Source organism: Cydia pomonella, chromosome 16 (genome assembly GCF_033807575.1).
Source record: "Cydia pomonella isolate Wapato2018A chromosome 16, ilCydPomo1, whole genome shotgun sequence".
Classification (NCBI taxonomy): Eukaryota; Metazoa; Arthropoda; class Insecta; order Lepidoptera; family Tortricidae; genus Cydia; species Cydia pomonella.
The window spans coordinates 17,610,578-17,632,386 of record NC_084718.1 but is presented as its reverse complement, the minus strand read 5'-3'; the positions used below and the strand labels follow the sequence as shown (position 1 = coordinate 17,632,386).

At 38.4% G+C, this 21,809-nt stretch overlaps 2 protein-coding genes across 2 annotated transcripts in view; one reads left to right on the top strand and one right to left on the bottom strand.

The window, feature by feature from the left end:
* Positions 1–3,555: 3,555 nt before the first annotated feature.
* On the bottom strand, positions 3,556–20,460 carry LOC133526638 (ubiquitin carboxyl-terminal hydrolase 16/45). Its single transcript, XM_061863330.1, has 7 exons — positions 20,455–20,460; positions 19,315–20,143; positions 14,990–15,113; positions 13,279–13,429; positions 12,422–12,569; positions 11,520–11,624; positions 3,556–10,836 (listed from the first exon to the last, which is right to left on the bottom strand). Exons 1-7 carry the CDS (start codon positions 20,458–20,460, stop codon positions 9,281–9,283), a joined length of 2,919 nt encoding a protein of 972 aa, XP_061719314.1. The 3' UTR covers positions 3,556–9,280.
* Positions 20,461–20,758: 298 nt separating this feature from the next.
* The window catches only part of LOC133526427 (Golgi-specific brefeldin A-resistance guanine nucleotide exchange factor 1), a 56,226-nt gene continuing 55,175 nt past the window's right edge, over positions 20,759–21,809 (top strand). Inside the window, exon 1 of the mRNA XM_061863057.1 lies at positions 20,759–21,312. Coding sequence (XP_061719041.1) covers positions 21,012–21,312 — 301 coding nt within the window. The 5' untranslated portion in view covers positions 20,759–21,011. The remainder of the gene's footprint in view (positions 21,313–21,809) is intronic.

Below are 21,809 nucleotides of genomic sequence, written 5' to 3'. Positions count from 1 at the left end.
GCTTTATTATCATAAATAGAAACATCACTCAAACGCCAAGCTCCCGGGCGCAAGCGAGCTGATGTAAACCTTACTCGAACTCGAAAGTGTGAAGTATGGAAGGTAGAGGCAAGGAACAGAATCTCCTTAGGCAGAACTGTTGCAAAAGTGTCCAGCTGTCAGCTATAAATAATAGTTCCAAACATCTCTAGAGTAGCTAAGAACCTAGGCGTTATTGACGGAATGAAGTGCGCTGTCTATGATTAGATTTTTTCTCAAGTATTCTAGGTATTGTAGCGCCATCTATTTACGGTTTCTTGTCGGACACTTTTAGGTATATGGAGATTCTGTTCCTTGCCTCTACCTTCCATAGTGTGAAGGTTACTTTGACAGCGTCCGCTATGACACCTATAGTTGTCCTTGGCGCTGTGGGCCTAGTAACGACGCCTTTAGAGGTTCTTGGCGTTCAAAGGGTTAAGAGGAATTCCTAGTTGCGATTTTTCCATACAAACGCTCTCGACTGATTCCTCCCTGGATTTTTAACCTAGAGCAGTGATTTTTTCAAATAAGATCAATATCATCAATATCTGTGCCTCTATGTTTTGCTTTTTTGGATTATTTTATTTTGAAGAAAGATACAGCGCCTCGAAAATCGCAAAAACGGCTAAATTGAATTGGCTGTAAAAAAAGGCACAGTATACAAATATGACAAAAAATATACAAAAAATCAAAACATAGCGGCATAGATTATTTCTTCCTCTTGCAATTTCCAAAATTTCATAATGATTAGTTGCGTTTTGGAGGAGGAAACAGTCGAGAGCGAAACCTCGATTTTTGAGTTTTTTGCGAGTGAATTTCGGTCCGAGCTGCAGTTGTCCTTATCGCACGAATTGGAGGCGGAGACAGTTTCTAAATATACGTACACAGAAGGAATAGTGATGGGCATAACATCCTTATTAGGGATTGCAGAACCGGTACTGTTTTAAAGAACCGGGATTTCCCGGTACTTTCGGAACTGGTCTAATTATTTCATTATTTTAAATAAAACGACAGCATTTTGCGATTTGACCACCTTTCATATTATAATTTAATAATCACATTTTCTTTTATTACGTAGTAGGCAATTTTTTTTTAGAAATATAGTATTTTACATTGCTCACACTTGTGCGTCACAAGTAAAAGATAACTACTTTGATGTTTGCCACTAGATAGCAAATTTAATGAAATTACATTGACGAGGGGATTTATATATAAGTATCGCAGTCGTATTGTATAATCCGCCGTATTACATTACGGCTAGCCGATATCAAAATAAGGACCATTTTGAAATGCGGCGGTTCAACGATTAAGGTATGTTGGGTAAATACCGGATGCGGGTGAAGAACGTAGGACATTCATTTCCCCTCCTAATTTGGCTTTATTTTTTAATGTAGGCAACATTGTGTAAGACGCCATTTCATTGCGCCTCGACTGTCAGTGTCCCCGCGTCGCTCAAGGAGTCGGGCTTGTGCTATGTGCAATCACAGAGAGCAAGGTAAATTTCGCGAATTCTTCCTTCTATCCGATCTTCGCTCTGTAATTTATTTTGCGTATTGTGATGAAACTGTGTTTGTTTTTGTAATTGTGTTAACAGGCCTAGCACTGCTGTAGACCGATATCCGATCTTGACCCTTCCAGGAAAGATCGGACCAGAAACAATCAGATCTTTACCTATTTAAAAAACAGCAGTGATTATCAAACTTTAAATTTTCTTCAATTTACCTACTGACCTTAATTATCACATTTATTGTTTTCTTGATCACACTTTCGTACCATTATTTTTATCCAGTACCACTACCCGCGTGACGGTTACTGACAATGTATTTTTTTTAATTTCCGCAACCCAAAGGTTGCCAAAGCTATAAGACCGCATGTTGTTTACCTGTGCTTATGTGTTTTAAATTTTCTTTTGTATTGTTTTCTTTTATTGAAGTGTGCAATAAAGAGTATTTATATTGTATAGGGATGATGATACATGTTGAAATTTATAACAAAATCGAGTAAAATAAATGAGCAATTTTTCGCAATAAAGTACCTACACATACGGATGCATATGTAGATGTGCACGCATACATACATTGCTAGTTTCGGATACATACATTTCTAAGTTTGATTCTTATTTTTTTGGCGACCTTCATTAAAAATGACTGGGCACGATTATTTTTTATTTTGATTTTTGTCCCTCCTACTTAAGTACTTAATATCTTCCAGTACATTCCATTCAATAAACAATACGAGTACATTTACACTTTCCCTAAACCTGTACAGTTCACGAAATCTTAAATTGTCAAAACTTCGCAACGTATCTATTATTTTAGTGGTTTTTTTTATTATTTCGGGTAAACCTTACAATAAGAAGTTTCTTAGCACATTGTTTACTTATGAAATTGCCTTATGACATAGGTATCAAATTTTGAGAGCCACAATTTTATCAATTTTTGTATCAGGGTTAAGATCGGATACAAAAGGGTAGACACCGGACCTATTTCTTTGTGATACCTTATTCTCTTTCCATTAGAAGCAACTTTTTTTCACCATCCAATGCTCTCCCTTGATGGCAAAACACTCGTTACCCTAAAAAAAGTATGTCTCATCTTTACACAGGTACAAAACTAAAACCGTTCTATATTGAAGATTACCAAAATTCAGGCCGAATCTACGGTTATTATTTAACGATTCGCTACGTACTTCAAGAATCTGTCACGTGTTGAGATCTCGAAAAAATATTTTTTCACGAGTTCTCTCAATTAGTCCCAAAATTGTCCGGCATTATCCCAACATACTTTACCCAGATTGTCATTGCGATACGTTCTTCAATAAGGCGGCCCAAGTTTAGCCCCATCGTACTACAAGTTAAATAGATTGTAGTTTAACCATAGGTATATTTATACCTACTTACAAAATTTCACAACACACCATGATCACTCCCAACTTACTGATACGGATAGGTACAGTCAAGTGTAAAAATATGGGTGTACACATCTTACTCAAAAATATGTCCCATAGCATCTTATTCCAGTGTAATAAGAGCGTAGTACCATATTTATGAGACGATTCTTTCGATACATATTTTTGCACTTGACTGTACAACGACAACCGAAGCTGAGACATCATTCTTTTTTGCAGTTTTTACCTATATGGAAATTAATATCAATCAATCATTTATTATTTTGTCATCATAGGTGTAAAATACATTTAGTACAGGTGATAGGGTGTTTGGTATTAGGGTGTAATAGATACAGTATAATATAAAAATGAAAAACAATATTACGTGGTAACAACAAAAACAACTTGCGTCGGGCAGCGCAGAATAAATTCCGTCTGGCTCGCGGGCGATGTCGACGGAACGGCGCGCAATGAGCGAGCGCACGAGTCTCGCGTCTGTGTGCGCGCACTCACACTTAGATAGCTCCGGCTCCCGCCCACCGCAGCGCGACAGAAACATAGCTTCAAAAATTCGAGATTTGAAAAGTTGCTCAGCTAGGAATTGCTCTTAAGCGTTTCTCCTTGACCTTTTCGACAAATAAAACAACCTCGACGTTTTAAAATCATATTTTATTTTAATACACCAGTTAACGCAATAATATGTTTGGAGTTCAATATACAAAATTTATCAAATAATATATAAATCAACGTAGACGACTAACTTCGCAGGAAACCTGGCAAATGCATATTTCAAAGTGGGCTAAACTTACCCGGCTGCCCCAAAAAGGAGGGTTATGTGTTAGAGGAAACTTTTTCAATAATAAAGTGACCATCGGTATAATCAGCATGATTATAGGCTTATAGTTATAGCACACTAGTTATCGTAGTAGAATATTCACTTTTGCATTAGATGCCTAGATCGCAATTATCTATACTCTGTGTCTTTAGGTACCTAAATAAAAGTAAACAAACATTTTCGGGTAGTTATAACATTTATTGGTTAACCAACAAATAACTGCCTGGATCTGTCACTGAACGACCTGACTTTAACCTGCATTATTTGATCATGTAATGTTTCCACCTACCCTCAACTGGCTTAAGAAACCATTTGAGGGTAGATTTTGTTTACTTTTATTTAAATACCTAAAGATACAGAGTATAGGTCAAATATAGACATAATTTGGTGTAGTTTTAGTGTCTACTTCCCATAAAAACGGGGTTTCGTTCTCATTTTAAAACTATGTGTTGGATTGTAATGAAACTGCACATATAATGATATGAGTTATATCTAGGGCTGAAATTAGTTTATATTACTCCACCTTATAAAACAAACGAAATACAGCAACAAGTTTTGCATGAAAAACTTAAATTCGCTGTAATTTAACTACGGTATCTGAAACTACATTAACTAATTACAGGCATAGATATACCTTCTATTGTAAGTACAAAGTTTCAGAGCAATCTAGCTAGTCGTTTTGAAATGAGAGCGTAACTACGTTTGTATGGAGAACCGAGCTTGCAGCGCCATCTACTTAATGTTTTTAACGAACTTGTCATGTACCTACATCGCGCTATGTTAAATCAAGCATTAAAATTGGTAATTTGACTATTTTTTCGTAATGCAAGTCACTATATTACTGAAAATGTACATTATAATATTTATAATGGTAAAACAAATGTCTCTAGTTACAGTCGGGACATTTCTTTAGATTCTAAAATAATGTATTTATTTTAGATTCCAAAATTCTAGGCTTATCCAATCGACTAGGTCTAGAATCTAACTATAATGTCAGTCTGAAATTTTGCGAGAGATCTAGATAGACAATGTTTTGATGAACATTCATAAATATCTGAACACGACTATTGTCGTTAAAGGTATGTTATGTAGGGTAAGGTATGTTAAAGGTGTATGCTCAGATATTTTTGAGCACCTTGCACAAATATATGTTACGGATTGTACAGTCGCCATCAGATATATCGGAGCGGCCGAGCTGCTCAAAATTATCTGAACACGCACTCTAGCGTCTTGACAATAGAGGCGTGTTCAGATATTTGTGAGCAACTTGGCCGATCCGATATATCTGATGGCGACTGTACCCTGCAAAATGGTGAAGACATAATTATAGCAAGCTTCTTTAAAAAGACTTCACGCTTATTGGAATACTAATAGAGAAATTATACAAAATTATAACACTTCACATAAAATCCTGTTAGTCCTGAATTAGGAGTTAATTTGTAGTATTTTTCAAACACGAAAGGTACGGTGACAGGTGTCATCTCTATACAGTGTGTATTTTTGATATAACCACAAACTTAAACTAGACCTAGGTTTTAGTGCTATAAAACAATTCTGAATGATTTTTTTTTAATTTAGTCTTAACCACCAGAGCATAATTGGGTGAATCAACTTTTTTTGTTTTGTTATCCTGTCCCGTTGTCCAAGGGACAACAGTGGCACAGTTTGTTTGAAGAGACGTTGTATGCCGTTCTATTAACATGCTTAGTAGGGCCATAAAATCAGTATTTCAATGAACTTTTGTCCCCTGGACAACTAATCGTAACCATGGCAACGAGTGACGCTAAAAAGTTGATTCTCCCAATTAATTTTTGATTTTTTTTCGAGCGGCAGTGTATTTCGTACATCATGGTCATTTGTGATTGTGACGTCGCGTCATTAAGTGCGACGTTTTAAGTTAAAACAATGTAGTAATACATTGCTTGCTGAATTATTTTATATGGAAAAATAAAAATCCATCCATCCATCCATCCATCCATTTTTTATAAAACCTATGAGTGTGTTCATTACAGCCTAAACTAACTACCGTTTGATTATGTGGTCTTATTAAAAATACACGCTGTATAATTTAAAACATCGTCTCAGATCACGTTTCTTCTTGTTTGAAAATTTCTAGTCAGACCAAGATAAGTCTGCAGTGATTTTGATAGCCTAGACTGTGCAAGTGTTAAGTAAACGTCATAATTTGTGACATTTCCAAGTAAAAGTTACCACATTGTCGCTTACCATAAAGAATGAAATGAAATTTGAATAGAAGTTTGACATTTGACATTTGCACTGACTATCAAATCGCTGCCAAGTTATCTTGGCCCGACTCTAACGATACCGATATTTTGTCAGCTTTAAATGAGATTGACTTAGCAGTAAAATGTTATAAGGCAGGTCCACACAGAACGGGCCGCCTCGTGAGGAATTTGCCGCGCGAAGCAGCTCGGTCTGTGTAGACCACCGACCGAGCTGCTTCGCGCGGCAATTTCCTCGCGAGGCGGCTTTTTCTACGTGGATCCGGCTATTCGACATCACATTACAATAAATAACTATGCTAATTTCATTACTACGAATGGCATTTACCGATATTGTACCAGATTTATAAAGGCTTGACACTTCAGTGGAAGACTATGGAGAATATAGGGTGCACCCTATACCTGTCTATACAGGGTGGTAAAAGGGACACTAGGGGACATGTCCCGCGACGTCAGGAAAAGTCGTATAAGTTCGCGACACGTGTCGCGTGATGTTGCCAGGTAAGTTGAATGAAGTTAGTTAACGTCGCGCCACTACTAACGTCGTTTGCGACAGGTCGAGGAACATTTGTCGCCCAGTGTATCCCTGAGTCTAAGAGGCGTGAACAGAACAGTTTTTAACTTAAAAAAATATGGTTATGAATCTTATGGAACAAAGTCGGTTACAATAGCGTGATGAAATTGTATTTTCATTATCATTTTGACTGCCGCCGTCGGCCATAGGCGACGAGAGGTTCAGTTTAAAATGAACCTTAATCAAGACTAATTTAGTTTACTATTAGTGGTGGCGGTTAAATAATAACCAATATATAATATAGAACCATTGTAACAACTTTACTATGAATCCCTTACAATTCCTGATCGTGTGATATTCTGTTCACGTCTGCCTAATCACCCTGTAGTCTCACTTCGCTCTAAAGGTAACAGGGCCACAAAACAACAAATTACAAACATAAATACAGAAAAGAATAAATACTTTAAAAAAACGAACGTCTCGTAACATTTAAAACTTAGTGAGAACCGCCATGTAACGTCAAGAGTAAAATAACTTTTAAAATGAAAGACGACTTAATATTACGTCTTATGTGTCACACGAACCCGCCGAACTCATACAATCGACAACGAAGTTACGCTCTTATTTTAAAATGGCATGCTTACATTACATGGAACTTGGCGTGAACATTTACGTAACGTACATATGTCTGGTACGGTCACAGACTTAAATTGTTGATCCACTTAGGGTTCAAGCTCTTCGAGCAACTCCGGGAAGGGAGACGGCATTCGTACTATTTCCCCTCGGCCGAAGCATAGGTAACTGTACCTATGGCGGTGCATGTTGTGACTCGTCCGTACACAAAAAGAGATCCAGTAGGGCTAAGATGGTCGGTTCTTTCTCATTTGTCACCTGACCTGTCACGTTCTAACAAATATGTAAGCGCGAAAGTGACGGGCATAGTGACAAGTGATAAAAATGGAACCATGCCACAGCTGCAGGTGTGCAAGATTTGTCTTTGAGGTTTGTCATTTTCGATGTATTTGTCTCGTTATTACAGATTGTATTTTGTATTTAGTGAGTGAGTAGTGCGACTGTGTGCACGTTTCCCCCCGCACAAAATGGCAGAACGATTTGTACGGTAAGATATCGCTTGGGCTCCTCCCTTCCGACGTGTCGGAAGCCGGTGTTGCTCGAAGTTCAAGCTATTTCGGTTGTCAATACTAACGGTATGAAATGTCAAATGTAAAGTAAACCCTAAACGGCTCAACAATTAAAGTCCGTGACTGTACTAGTTCGGTGCTAAGCATTGTTATACAGAGAAATTAGAGCGAGCAAAGTTTTGTATGTATGTAGAATTTCTTCTCAAATTTATTTATATTACAATTCTAGCAACGAATACTATTACCACACATATATGTTACTTGAATGTTCATGTAAAATTTCCAGTTATTTCAAAATATCATTTTAAAATGAGCGTAACTAGGCTAAATTCGTGCGACGTTATGCGAGTAACTATATATCGCAGTACATCAATGCACCAATCAGTACCTTAATTCATTGTAATCAATTCCTTAGTTTATACATCGACGTGTTTTCATCTGCAATGACTAAGATTCGAAATGATGTACTGTCGGAAAGTACCAAAATTTTAAATAAATAAATATTTAGGGACAATCTTACACAGATCGACCTAGCCCCAAATTAAGCAAAGCTTGTACCTACTATGGGTCCTAGGCGACGATATACACGCATATAGATAAATACATACTTATATACATATAAAAAATCAATGACTCGGGTACAAATATCTGTGTTCATCACACAAATAAATGCCCTTACCGGGATTTGAACCCGGGACACTAGGCCAGACCGGTCGGTCGTCATTGCGAAATTTCCAATTTCGGAAACTTATGTTGGTATGGACATTCCGTTTCCAAAACGAAATTTTCTTTATATTCCTACGAAATTTTTGGGAACTTTAACTTTTTTGAAACTTTCCGCAACTTGCACATATGTAAAGAGTCGTATAAATAAAACGCACAGATACCACACAAGTTTTAACCCATTCAGCGCTATGACTGTCGTTTTGCCTCTACCAAGCATTTCGCTACATACCGAGAAACCCATGTCATTGGCTATGAACGAAGCTTAGCAGTGAATGTGTAAAGAGGAGTGAGCTGATGTCCTAAAAACTTCGATTTGAAGGGCCAAAGAGATCCCGGCAGATGCTTCGTCTACTGTCGAGTTCTATAGGCGGATCCACACAGAACGAGCCGCCTCGCGAGGAAATGCCTCGGCCAGATTGCTTCGGGCGAGGCACGTCTCCATCGACAGAGCTGCTTCGCGGGGCTATTTCCTCGCGAAGCGGCTCTGCCTGTGTGGATCCTGTGGGCCTAAATTTAATTATTATTAATACTTAAGTTTTCCGTTTAAACATTGAATTAGTGACACAATAATGAAATCATGTGTGTATGTAAAATTATGTACATAAGTTCAAACTTAAATAAGCGGTCGAAACTACCTCAAAATCAAAGAGGAAAGCAGCTTACTTTTCCTCTTTATAACTAAAGCATGATATCAGTTACTGGTCTATTAATACGATAATAAATGTGTACATAATTGAGGCGTAGAGCCATAAAAAATACAAAATATCGTCGATAGGACAGCGTTTTGGGGCGAGCATGGTTACCTGTCCTAAGGATACAATAAACAAAACAGTAACACAGGTCACCGTGGTAACCATTAACTAGGAAAAGGAAAAGCTAACAAGCTATATACAGCACGCTGTCGGATAAATTAGGCTTATAGGATCCTCTCATAGAAGAGTAGATAGGCCTGCGCTCTTAATACTTTGTCCTCGCTGACCTCTGATACCATGCTGTCAGAGACGTAGTACCATTTGCCAGGTGGAGAGTCTGGCATTGGTGCTCCTTCTCCGGACTCGTATCCGGAGAGTTCGGACTCTGAGTCAGGTTCTGGAGCCTCTGGGGCTTCAGCGGCAGGCACATTAGCACTTTTAGGTAAGAAACCCCAGCGAGGATGATCGCGTCGTAATGGCGCCCGAACCTTTACGTATGCCACGTAATGCCCACCGTGCATGCCTCCGGAGTGTTCAACGACTCCGTATAGAGAGTAAAGAACTTGTTCTTGTGTCCGGTTGATGCCGGGCTGCTTACGAAGCTTGTCCATAGCACAGAACGGTGCTAAGTCCAAGATAGCTGGAAAGTCGACGTGCTTTGACATTTTCCTAAACATACAGCGAGGTCCAAGCTGGAAACGCTTCAAATGAAGTATGAGGATAGCCGGAGCACTGGCCACTAAGAAGCGTTTAGTAGCATTTGTGTAGACTGTTTTTCCTCCTTCCTGACCTTCCCGCTTAGTACAAGTGTCGCATCCAACTTTATTGTTCCCAGTGAGCAGTTCCAAAGCTGTGAACTGGCTGAGGCAGGAGGCGACGCTGCATTCGTCCTCGTCGCACACATGGCGGGTCGAATTACGGGAATAGGACAGGAAATCCATGAGGCCTTTGTCATCGGCGCCACCGAGCGTCGGCCGCGGCAACGGGGCGGGTAGAGCTGGCGCCGGGGGGACTATTAGACTCTTCTCTTCCATATCTAATTTGAGCTTATCAAGTTTGTTCGTAACTTCGACGTGATTCGTCAATTCTGTTTCTGCTGGTTTCGCATCAGGAGGAGACTCATAACTGCTGTCTCCACTCTGCTCTAGCAGCTGCCTTGAGCCAGCTACACTGATCCCTCTAGATACAACTTTATTGGTGTACTCTGGAGCGAATGCAATCCTGGATACGGGTCTTTCCGGTTCCGTTCCCGGACTTGGTTCTGTCAGCTCCAAATTTATCTCGCTTGAGAGCGAACTAGGACTACCCAGCTCCTTGTTATCAGTTGGAGAGTCTACATGGTCAACTGTCTCTGTGGAGTTGTGCTTAGTGGCTTCAGGGCTTGCTACTCCAGAGTCCGGATTGGATAGGTTCTCAAATGGTGCGAGAGGCTTATATTCAAGCGGGACAGCCATAGTTGATGTGGATGAGTCAACATACTCTTTTCCATTCTCTTCTGGAGTTTCTTTTTCAGCTAAATGCACCGGACTGGTCCGGATTGAATCTGAGCTTATAACTTTCTCCGAGTTGTACCCGGACTCCATATTGAGGTAATGGGCGAAGTTGGCAGCGGTGTGGGCGATGGCCTGGGTTCCGACGGAAGTGCTGTGAGTGTCCGCTCGCCTCGGGGCATCCTCTAGGTTATCTTCTACGTCGGCGTCTGATTGTTCGGATGAAGACTTGCCATCTTCTTTTTTAGCGTTCACCTCGGTAGTTATATCATCCTTTGACGTGGAATTACCTGGAAGTAAAGAGATTGGTCAGAAATATTGTAATGTTTTAGCTTGAGTAGTACACAAAGTAAATGTATAATATACGGGTTAATTAGACAGTAAATATATAAAAGAGACAAATAAGTATACTGCAGTAGTATTAAAAACAGTCAAGTAAAAAGTGAAAGTTACGTCTAATTACCGACGCAGGTAAAATAAATGATACAATTATAGCTACAGAACAGAGAAAGAAAGTTGGTTTACAGGACAGTATGTTGATGAGCCTATATATCTAAATACAAATAATGAATAATGACCCATCTAATTGAAAGTGGAATACACAATTTTTTTGTTATTGAATTTTTATGTTAGTTCTGCTAAAAATCACGAGCTTTGCGATCCTAATAGGAGAAAAGTGTCCCAAGATATTTTTTGTGTTTTTTTACAATTTGTCATAGAGTTTGTATGACAGGTTCGCCAAACTTACGTACGTTTAACGGCGAAACACGAATAAGTGGATCAAAAAACGTTTAGTAATTTAGGGACATTTCTTTCTCCTATTATGAGTAGGATCGAATAACCTCGTGATTCTGAGTAGAATAACATAAAAGTATCCAAAAGTCGTGTTGCAACTTTAGTTATAAATAACTAACTATAGCAGTAATATATGAGAATCAGCAATATGGTAAGCGTCGTAAGCCATGCTATGCACCTTTGTTCTTGCGCGCCGCTTTCCTCGCCGCGATACGTTCCTTTTTGAGCTGGTGCTTTGACGGCTTATTCTCCTCCTGCGTGTTGTACTGATTGTACATCTCCTCTGAAAATATGGGGTTTAGTCAGTACACACGAATGCGGGGGCAAGCTGGTAAGGTTAGTACACATAGGGACTAGTTTTGCTTGCAAGCCACATCTGCACCTTGATATGTATTTTTTTAACCTTTTCGACGCCGCGTCAATGAAGTAATAAAGTGTCATCAACACCACGTCAAAAATTGCACGTAAGTATACAAACCTGACCAAAACCACGACTGGATATGAAGTCGTGGCGTGTGGGGCACGATATATACTGACTTTATATCATGTCAGTGGCGGTGAAATGGTTAAAGAACTTGGGGCACTATTTTGTATTAATACAGCTGTGAAATACAAACTAAAAATATGTCACATGTATTTCAATTTTTTTTTTTGCAAATTAAGCCCATGCTTCAAAGGTAACAAAAACAATAGGGGTTAAACAAAAACCGCCACTCGGACCAGTATTTTAGTGGCCCCTTGTCAGAAAATTATATCTACGGATATTACAATGTTCATTAATTTCAAATTGTGCTGCTGTACCTAGTCATATTTGTGTCCGTGGCTTGGCGATCATTGGGAGTTCATTGGGTAAGATCTACACATTCTACACATACCTTAAAAAGCCAGATACAGCAAATTAAAGAAACTGCAGCGTTTAACCCTTATGAAGTTAGAGGCCGATCAGCGACCACGTTGCACTTCAAACATGTTCTATAATGAGTGAGACGGGCATTTGTCATTGCTGAACTGTCTGGAAGCATCAAGAGCCTCACATGACGACCCTGCCCGGCTGCCCCGCCCGAGTATCGTGTGACCTACCGTTGGGGGTTTTCCTGCGCACGACGGCGGGCGGCTGCGGGCGGCTGGCGGCCACGGGCAGCGACAGGTCCAGGAAGTACTCCGCGCGGTCCGACTGGTGGAAGCACTCCTGGCACTCCAGCGTCGACACGAGGAAGCCGCGGAACACCTGCGTAACGTCCAAAATTTATTTGCATAAAAAATATAAATTAAATATAAATTCTCATCAAAATAAAGCTATAAAGATAGAATTGAGAGTGATAGATTTCAATGGAACTAGTCAGAAAAAAAACCTCATGTTTCTTTAACAGGTAATAGGAAAAACAACAGAGTACTTTCTTTGGAGATGCCAAGCCTGATTCAGTTAGGCATCCCGCAGACTCGCTGACATTAATCCAACATGTATCCAGTATGTATATTTTCAGACGTTTGGCTACTTATTCATTCTAATTCTTAGCCATCCAGCTAAACTGTGTTTTTGCTGACTGAGTGTTCTACTTTCATGTCGTCGCAGCCGAATTGACTATATGCTGACTGTGTATTTAAATTTTATGTCATCTAGCTGAAATGGTTGTTTAACGATAAGGTCAATTTGATAGTGACCCCCTATTATTCACAGAATACATCTACTTACCAAATTTCAACAGTATAGTTCTTATAGTTTCGGAAAAAAATGGCTGTGACATAGAAAAATAAAAATATAGCGACATACTTACACATATATTATAGACTAACCAAAAACATCTAACCTGTTCTAATAACCTGGCAAATCTTATTTCAGAAGAAGTAGGTACGAATAGTAATTGTATTCTCAATTTAATTTCTAGTTCGAGTAAATTTTGTAGCAACCAATATAACAAATCAACATGTTCACTAACCTGTTCCGGCCTCAGCATGGTGTCAGAAGCCTGCTGGCCATAGAACTTGACCTTCTGCTTGACCTCGCCGTCCACCTTGGATGGGTCAACTTTGGAATTCATCCCCAGGCTGTTAAGAATCACGGACTGATAGCGTCTTAGGTCCTCCGATCTGGAAATTGGTACAATACACAAATTCATAGCCATAGTGAACCATACTATTCATAAAACAAAGTTGATTTTTGTTTACCTATTTTTTTGACTTATAAATTGATGAACATCGGTAGCATGTACGGAAAAGTGTCACGTTGTGGATAGATCCCCATGGTAACGTTACGGCCACGTTGTGGACAGATCTCCATGGTAACTCCTTCTTTGTATTATACAAAATAATTCAGTGATAATAATTCAATTCATAAATAAAAGTATGCAATTTTTCATCAATGTTTTCTTATGACGTTATCACGCAAATTTATCTTCCGTAAACCGACTTTACATACAATCATTTTTTTTTTGAAGATCTAAGTATTACTTATTTTGAACTTTAAAAAATTAACAGTGTGATAAATTAATAATTTCTTTAATAAATAAACATTAAAAAAAATGTCTAGATGCGTATATGTATTACTGCTGGGTCTAAAATGCCTGGTACCTATTACAGCGGATTTTAGTAAACTATAAATAGACAATTAAATTATTACTGAACACATTAAATCGTTAATAGATTTTTTTTTTTTGCAATTAGTGAGTTTTTCAAAGGTGCAGTGTTTCGGCAAATACGCGACAACACACAGAGCCATGCTTATGTCGTCATAATCATATGAGTACTTAACTACTTAGTCAGGTCATAAGCTCTGTTCTATCACAAAGGTTTTTATTGATAAATAAATTATTGGTACAGATCTAAGAGATCCCTTATAATTACGCGGGTCCATACAGAGCGAGCATACGCGCGAGAAGTTTTCCTCGCCCGAGCCGCTCGGTGTGGGCTTTTCTGCATAATCAAAGGCGCCTTCACGTTTGTCACGCGCCAGTGTGTCTACACTGTGTTTGTTTATGGTGCGCGTAATTATTTTGTTCGCACTTACGTTAAGTTGTCAAAACATAACAACGTGGGAAAAAATTAATAATAACAAGTGTCCCAAATTGTCGGGTCCTTCTTTGCTTCCTCATTTTCTTTTGATTTACTTTAAATAACAAAACAAAAGAAACGCAAGCCACTGCAGTTATTACGTGCGGCGCCATTTTGAACAGCTGACTGAGTGACGCCATCTTGCCAAGCAAATTGTCTCGTGTGAGTCCGGGCGTTTGCCGCGCGAGGAAATTTATAGCTTTGTATTAAATTTTATCAGTCAAAACCTTAGCGACAGAACTTATGACCTGACTAAGTATTCAAGATTATATCTTTTGTTTATTATTTTAAGTAATAGAATAGAGCTCCACAATTGGATTCTAAAGCTGCAATATGCGCGTATGCTGCAATTAGGTGGTAATAAATGTTAAATTCTATTAGTATGTAATAATATGAATTGATGACGATAGAGACGCCCAATCATAAGCTGGGTGGCTGAAGTTACGCATCAGTGCGCATTTCATTTCTGCGCACGCACAATGTATAGACTTGAATGAATCCGTTTTGGACGGCGGCGGCTCGCTCGCCGCGCGCGTCCGCAGCCTATTAAAGTCTCGGCCGCGGTCCCAAATACTTTCTTCAGTAACTTGTAGAACTTACCTGACAGCCTCTAGAAGATGTCTCAGAAGCTCATGGGCGTCATGCTGGTCGCCACCTCCGAACTGAGGCAGTTTGTTCACCAACGCTGAGAGCAGTTTGCGAGGGGTGTACACGCCACCTTCTCCTGAAATAAAAATAATTGTTATTGTAATATTATTATTTCCATGTGTATTTCGATGAACAATAAAGAATATTGTATAGTAGTGTCATACTTTTTTTAGGGGTTTTTAGTCATTAGGTGGGTCCGCACAGAGCGAGCATAAGCGCGAGGCAATCTCCTCGCGCACAAAACGGCCAGTGTAGACGTGCCTCGGCCGAGTCGGTGCGCTCGGGCGAGGAAAACGCGGCCGAGGAACGTCTACACTGGCCGTTTTGTACGCGAGGAGATTGCCTCGCGCGTATGCTCGCTCAGTGTGGACCCCTATAACCGTTAGCACTTTATACTTAGACAAAAAATGTCCTAAGTTCCAAATTTTTCTATGGACTTCTGTTTGTATGTATTAACGTCACGCATCGGATCTCAATTTTCTGAAGAAAAAATGACCCACATTTTTTGCTTAATTGATACAGCTATTCTGATTTTTAGAAAAAGATAAGTAGAAAAAATGGAATTCATCTGAAGATGTAATACATTTTCTGCAATTTTTATGCATATTCAAGTATCCGTTACTTGAACAGTTTTAAAAAGTAAATTATTATTATTATTAAAGCCTTTATTATACGAACTGTTGGCAGTCTATTTAACAATTCCTTATTATATTAACAATTCCTATGAACATGTTCGTAAGGTCTTTTGCCGGCCTCTTCCGAATCGCCTTTTTCTATTATATTTAGGTATTTGTCCAGCATTTTCTTCCATTTTTGTCTATCTATTGCCATTTCTTTCCAGTTTTTTCCTATTGTTTCTATTTCCTATTATTACTTTTTCCTAGAAACGAAAAGAAGAAGAGATTTGTTTCATAGAAACAATAGGAAAAAGTAAATACACTGCCCTAAATCAGACGCACAATGTTCAGTTCTAAAAATCTACTGATTATTTTGAAAACAAAAATCTTTTCGGTGTCGTTTTTTGTGTCTTGAAAGAGTGGAGCTCTTTTTGTATGAGATAAATAGTTTTTATTTTTTTTCGCATGTAAAATATAATCTACAGCTAGAAAGACATACATACAAGTGTGACAAAGTGATCAGAAACAAGACAAAGAAAATAATTTTGACCCTTGTAGAGTGAGCAAAACTATTAGCTTAGCATCCTGGCATATAAAAATGTATGCTGCTTGTTGTACGTGTAGTCAACAATAAATAACAGAACCATATCAACCTCTGACAGTATCTTTAAACTGCCTAGTATTATGATTGGTACAGATCTTCGTTCGCCATCAGTGATAAGCAAACTTTGTGAAACAGACTTACACTTGTTTTCATTTTACGTTGATGAAAAGTGTTATTATTATTTCCTTTATTTATCTTTTTTCTCTTAGGCTAAGATTTTTACAATATGTATATAAAAGTAAAATATAAAAACACTTAAAAAACAATCCAAAAGATATAAACATATTATAAAAAACCTAACCTAGGGTGCCGCCAGCAGCGGGGCAAGGCCCAAGCTGCCGGTGGTCAGGGCCGCAGAGAGAGGAACCGACGTACTATACGCGCCGTGTCCAAAATTACTGCCTTCTGCATCTGACCCTTGATCCAGCCACCTAGCGAGAGTCTCCCTAGGTGTTGGTCGAGACTCTTCGCTATGAGACCGTTCGCTGACACGACTATCGGAACAATGATCGTCGAGTCAACATCCCACATGGCGGTTATCTCGTGAGCCAAGTCTAGGTACTAGCTGGATTTGTCCTTCTCGGCTTTCACGAGATTCTCATCATGGGGGATGGTGACACCGACGAGCACGGCCCGGCGCTGCGATCGGTCTATCAGCACGATGTCAGGCTTATTATTATTATATTGTTTAATACACTAGCAGCTGAAAGCTGATGCGTATATATCACTGCACTTGTTTTTTTTGTACGATTAATGTTCATTTTGGTAATTTTAAATGTTTGTCAAGTCTGTTTTTAAAACTATTCACTGAAGGAGCATTTATTACGCACGACGCGGTTCGATAGGAAGTGCTTTCTAGGATTGCTTGTCCAGGGAACGCGAGTAATCTTTAAGCTGTGGCCTCTTAAACGATGATTCTTGCTCATAACATACAGGTCCTTTAGTTCAGGTAAATCGTGTTATTGTGTATTTACTACGAACAGATAAGGTGGTTAAATTAATCTTGATAACATTGACATAGGTATATCTAAGGACGGGCCTTACGGATTAAGAATGGGGCCAGTACAGTGTGTCAAGCACACGAAATTGAGCCAATCGTGCAGTCTAACGCCACAACGCGATGGTTGATGACCCGGGTGCAAATCGCAAAAATTACCGCAAAAGAAACAACAAATGTATTTATTTATATAGGTGTCTAATAACATACGCATTCTAGTGCCACTGTAATTTCAGTGCTCTTATCTGAGTTATCTCTCATAAGCATAACAATTAGTAATTAGTAACACAAAAAGTTAGAGTGTGTTGTTATCTGCAAAATAACGCAATTCTTTTATCATTAAGGTCAATGTGATGCCTATATGTATAGCATTATCACCTTGGGACATTAATGTCATTGCTATATGGGCTTGTTGTGTATGACAAAGCATGTGGTTTATATGAAGTCCTATGCCTTTATCAGGCATATAGCATTATCTTTTTGTATTTTCTTCTAACGCTAATATTTAGGCATGAGGTAGCAATGAGGCTTGAATTGTAGGGTTTCATTTGGTCAACCTAATTCTAAGAGTAAGGTATTAATTAACAAAAAAAAAAAAAATACAATTGACTTATTGACTTCACGTAAAATTGATATGTAATATACACAAAACATACAATAACACCAATTTTCTTTACTGTTATTTAGATAAAACCTATAAAATTACTGAGTCATGGAATCTTTATTTGGAGGCTCAATCATTTTGGTTGCGCTTAAAATATACTCAACAAAGTATTTGACCCTTTATTAAAAAAAAAAAAAATGTTTTTAAAACATTCAGCCTCTTAAAAACGAACAAAAGACTCAAATTTGTACCTACATTGATTGTATCCTATATCCTTTTCTAATAAAGTATTTGTTGCCTTTCTATTACTAAAATTAAAAGCTGAATTCAGTATGAGGAAATAACATCTAAACATAACTTTTCATATTTTATAATATTAGTAAGATGGCTTGATTCCAGAACAGAAGAAGCACCAAGACAGATACTGTTATCAATGCATATTGTGTACATCTATGACACGCAATAGACATGTGCGTATACAGGATGATTCAGGAGACGTGAGCAGGATCAAGCCCGCATATTCGGTAAATTATCAGCAACTGTTTCGTACCAGTATTTGTGAGATTAACGTTAATTTAATTTTTACTGTTAAAAAAAAGAGTTTTATTTTATTTACGATATTTATGGTCACCCTCTTTGTTTTATCCATAATAAGTGACAAATTGAATGTCATCGGAGTGTGGTTACTTTTATAAAATCGTATCTCACTCAAGTGTGACATTTTATTTTCTTCATAATCAAAGTGCTGTCATAACGGTTAAAGAGGTTTTATCTTTGTTAATTAATTGTTGTAGGGTGTCCATGATTGTAGATAATCAAATTTGTCCTTAAGAAAAAGTTAAATAACAGATAAAAAGCGTGATTGTTTTACTTAAATATGATGGTGAACGATTCATTATCATTTACTGATTGTGTAGTCTTAGTCCAGCTCACGTCTCATGAATCACCCTGTATAAGACGTGTTTAAGACAAAGCAACGCAAACTGGGTCATTAGTCAGCTAATTATAATGAGTATCGTATTACAAGCAGAGTTGCCATGAACTGTTGAATTAGAAATCATGTGTGTTAATGACCTTTAAACTGAAGGATGTGATGTTCAAATATTGATTTTTTTTTGTTTTTATATTCAGTATGTTAGTTGTTTAGTCATTTCTGTTGCATATTATCAACTTTGACTTATTTTATGAACATTGACTTATTTGCAAACATTACTAACTGACATGCCCGCAAAATGCCCCCCTCAAGTGCGATGTCTGTTTGTATAAGATGGCATGGTCAAGAATTAGTATAGGATTTAAATCTAAGAAAATTTAAATCCTATACTAATTCTTTGTTCAATTCTCATTAGCACCTATGGTGATAAATTTTTATTGGATTAATATTCTATTAGAATACACATATTCTTTTTATAAGAAATAAGCCTACAATAATCAAAAATGAAAATAATTTCATACCTGATTGCAAGTCTGACAAAGTCTCCGCCAATGTCCTAGTCAATGGTCCCCATTCTGACAACTGTCCTGTGATCGGGGGCAGCTCCATCTCCTTCTCCTCGCCATCCACCTTCATGTTCAACTTGCCCCCCGGCAACGTGAACTGTTCCCCGGTTGCCGACATCTCTTGTAAGACTGGGAGCAGGTAAGGTGTTTGAACTAAACACTGCATGACTGAGTTGAAGAAACAGGTATTTCCTAAGTTAGAGAGACCTCTTACTCGCTGTGTAAAACCCATGGCTTTGTCTTTGCCTTTGAAAGTATAATCAGTTTTTATTATTGTCTCTGGCGGTGGCAGTTCTATTGGTGGCAAGGATTTCATACTGCCACCAGATAAAGCTTGCTTTTTAAGATACTCAATACATTCATGTAGCTTTTTCGAGCTAGTGGCTGTAACCTCGTCATTGCAGTTGTAACAGTAGATTGCCCAAGTCGTGGTATTGGCAGTTAGCGCGTGAGAATCCGAGTGCGGGCGGTTGAAGTGGTTCAAAGCGTGCTGGTTACGAGCGCGGCCACAGAGCTGCGAGCCACATCTTAAACACATCCACAGAGAAAGGTCCTCCACAAAATCTGGGTCAGACACTTCCGTCTTCGTACTCTTCAAACACTCCGCGCACTCCTTCTCGAAGCCTCCGATCTTCAGTGCCTTCTTCAGCCGAGTCAGGTCGACGGCTTTCGCGACGTGAGGACATGCGGACTTGACATTTTCGTCGCACGACTCCGTCGATTCGTCCCCGTTCTCCCCTGGGTCGCCTTGTCTCTTTTTCCACTTAATCGTTTTTTCCCATAACTAGGTCAGAAGACTGCCTGCAACACGTAACCAGATACGTTTATAGAATATCCGCATGGATACAAAAAGAGAAAAATGACAAATCTGTGTCGATAGCCATTGCACGCGTGACAACGCACTATCTTCCCTAAAGTTAATTTATAGCAGCACTGATGCCAAATATATATTAATACAAACGTTCAACACTTACAGTTACATGTGAAGAAAGGTTATTAGACTTAATGCGTCGAAACTCCAGTTAAGTTCCGATCTTTCTAAATTTTGTCAAAAGAAAAGTAAACCACGACCGTCAGACATCTTAACAATATTACCAACATAATACAATTATAAAAAAAAGTTTAGTTAAGGAGAAGTCAACTTATTGTGTGAAGTGCTCGCATTGGATTTTAGGCTATAATTTAGTGCAATTTTATTATGAAAAATATTCAATTTAGACAAAAATTAGTACTTTAAGAAAAATAAAATGTCTAGATGAGTTGATTATATTATCTTTAATCATTTTAACTCATAGACAAATAATAATCAAATGAAATCGATCATTTGACTATCGATTGGCTAAAAAACCCTTGTATCTATGTCTCAAAACGTAAATTCTTTGCCACGACCTCTAGCGGGCAGTAGTAGCACTAAATTTATGAAACGTCAACATGATCGTGATGGAATTTGTTAATCAAATTGAAATATTCCACTAAATTGTGTATTATAAATGCTAATAAGTGTTTGTTTGATCTAAAATTACACAAGTGAGTTGTATCAGTACAAGCAGTGCAGTGCAAATATGTAGTTAAGCTGACGATCGGGCGCAGCAACGTAGTTTACTAGTTTTAAGTGTTGATAGTTCTCAGCTGTACTTGAAGTAAGAGGCAGAATGTCGCTCCCTGGAAATGGAATCTTCGTGGTGCAGGGGGAGATGGCGATGCTGGTCACGGCTATGCGGCGGAGCACTCGCTGGGGCTCGCATTCCTTCCCTAATGAGGAATACGACGTCCTTATGCGTACCTTTCAAGATCTCAAAACTATACTGAACCAAGTTGATGACCTAAGATTGCTGGACCCTCCCACGTATCTTGGCCCGTTTCTAGAAGTTATTAGAAGCAAGGAGACAACAGGACCTGTGACTAGCCTTGCTCTGTCTGCCATAAACAAGTTTTTATCATATGGATTGATAGGTAAGGAAATTTACACATTTTTTATAACTGTTCATCTCTATACATTATACATCCTCCTCTGTTTAATTTATTCTTTGCTTATATGCACATATTTTATTTAATGTTTTCTTTGATTGGACAAACTTAATCAGAAAGTCTTCAATACACTTATTGTAGATTTTATATTTTTGCTATAAAAATATATGTAAAATAAGCTAGAGCCAGAGTTTTCTATCCTCAGTGATATTTCCTTCACAGAAACCTATATGAATAAAAAATATTAGTTTTTATTGTTTGGAATTCAGTGTAAACATAATAGAGAGTTTTCAGGGCTGGATTTAGAGAAGGGCAATCGGGGCTACAGCCCCGGGGCCTCCACAAAAGAGAGGCCCCCACAATAGAGACTTCGGAAAATTTGCCATTTTATTTGGAAAATAATTTGGGGACAGAGGGCCTCCACTCCTTTATTGCCCGAGGCCTCCAGACCTCTAAATCCGGCATTGAGAGTTTTCATTAGA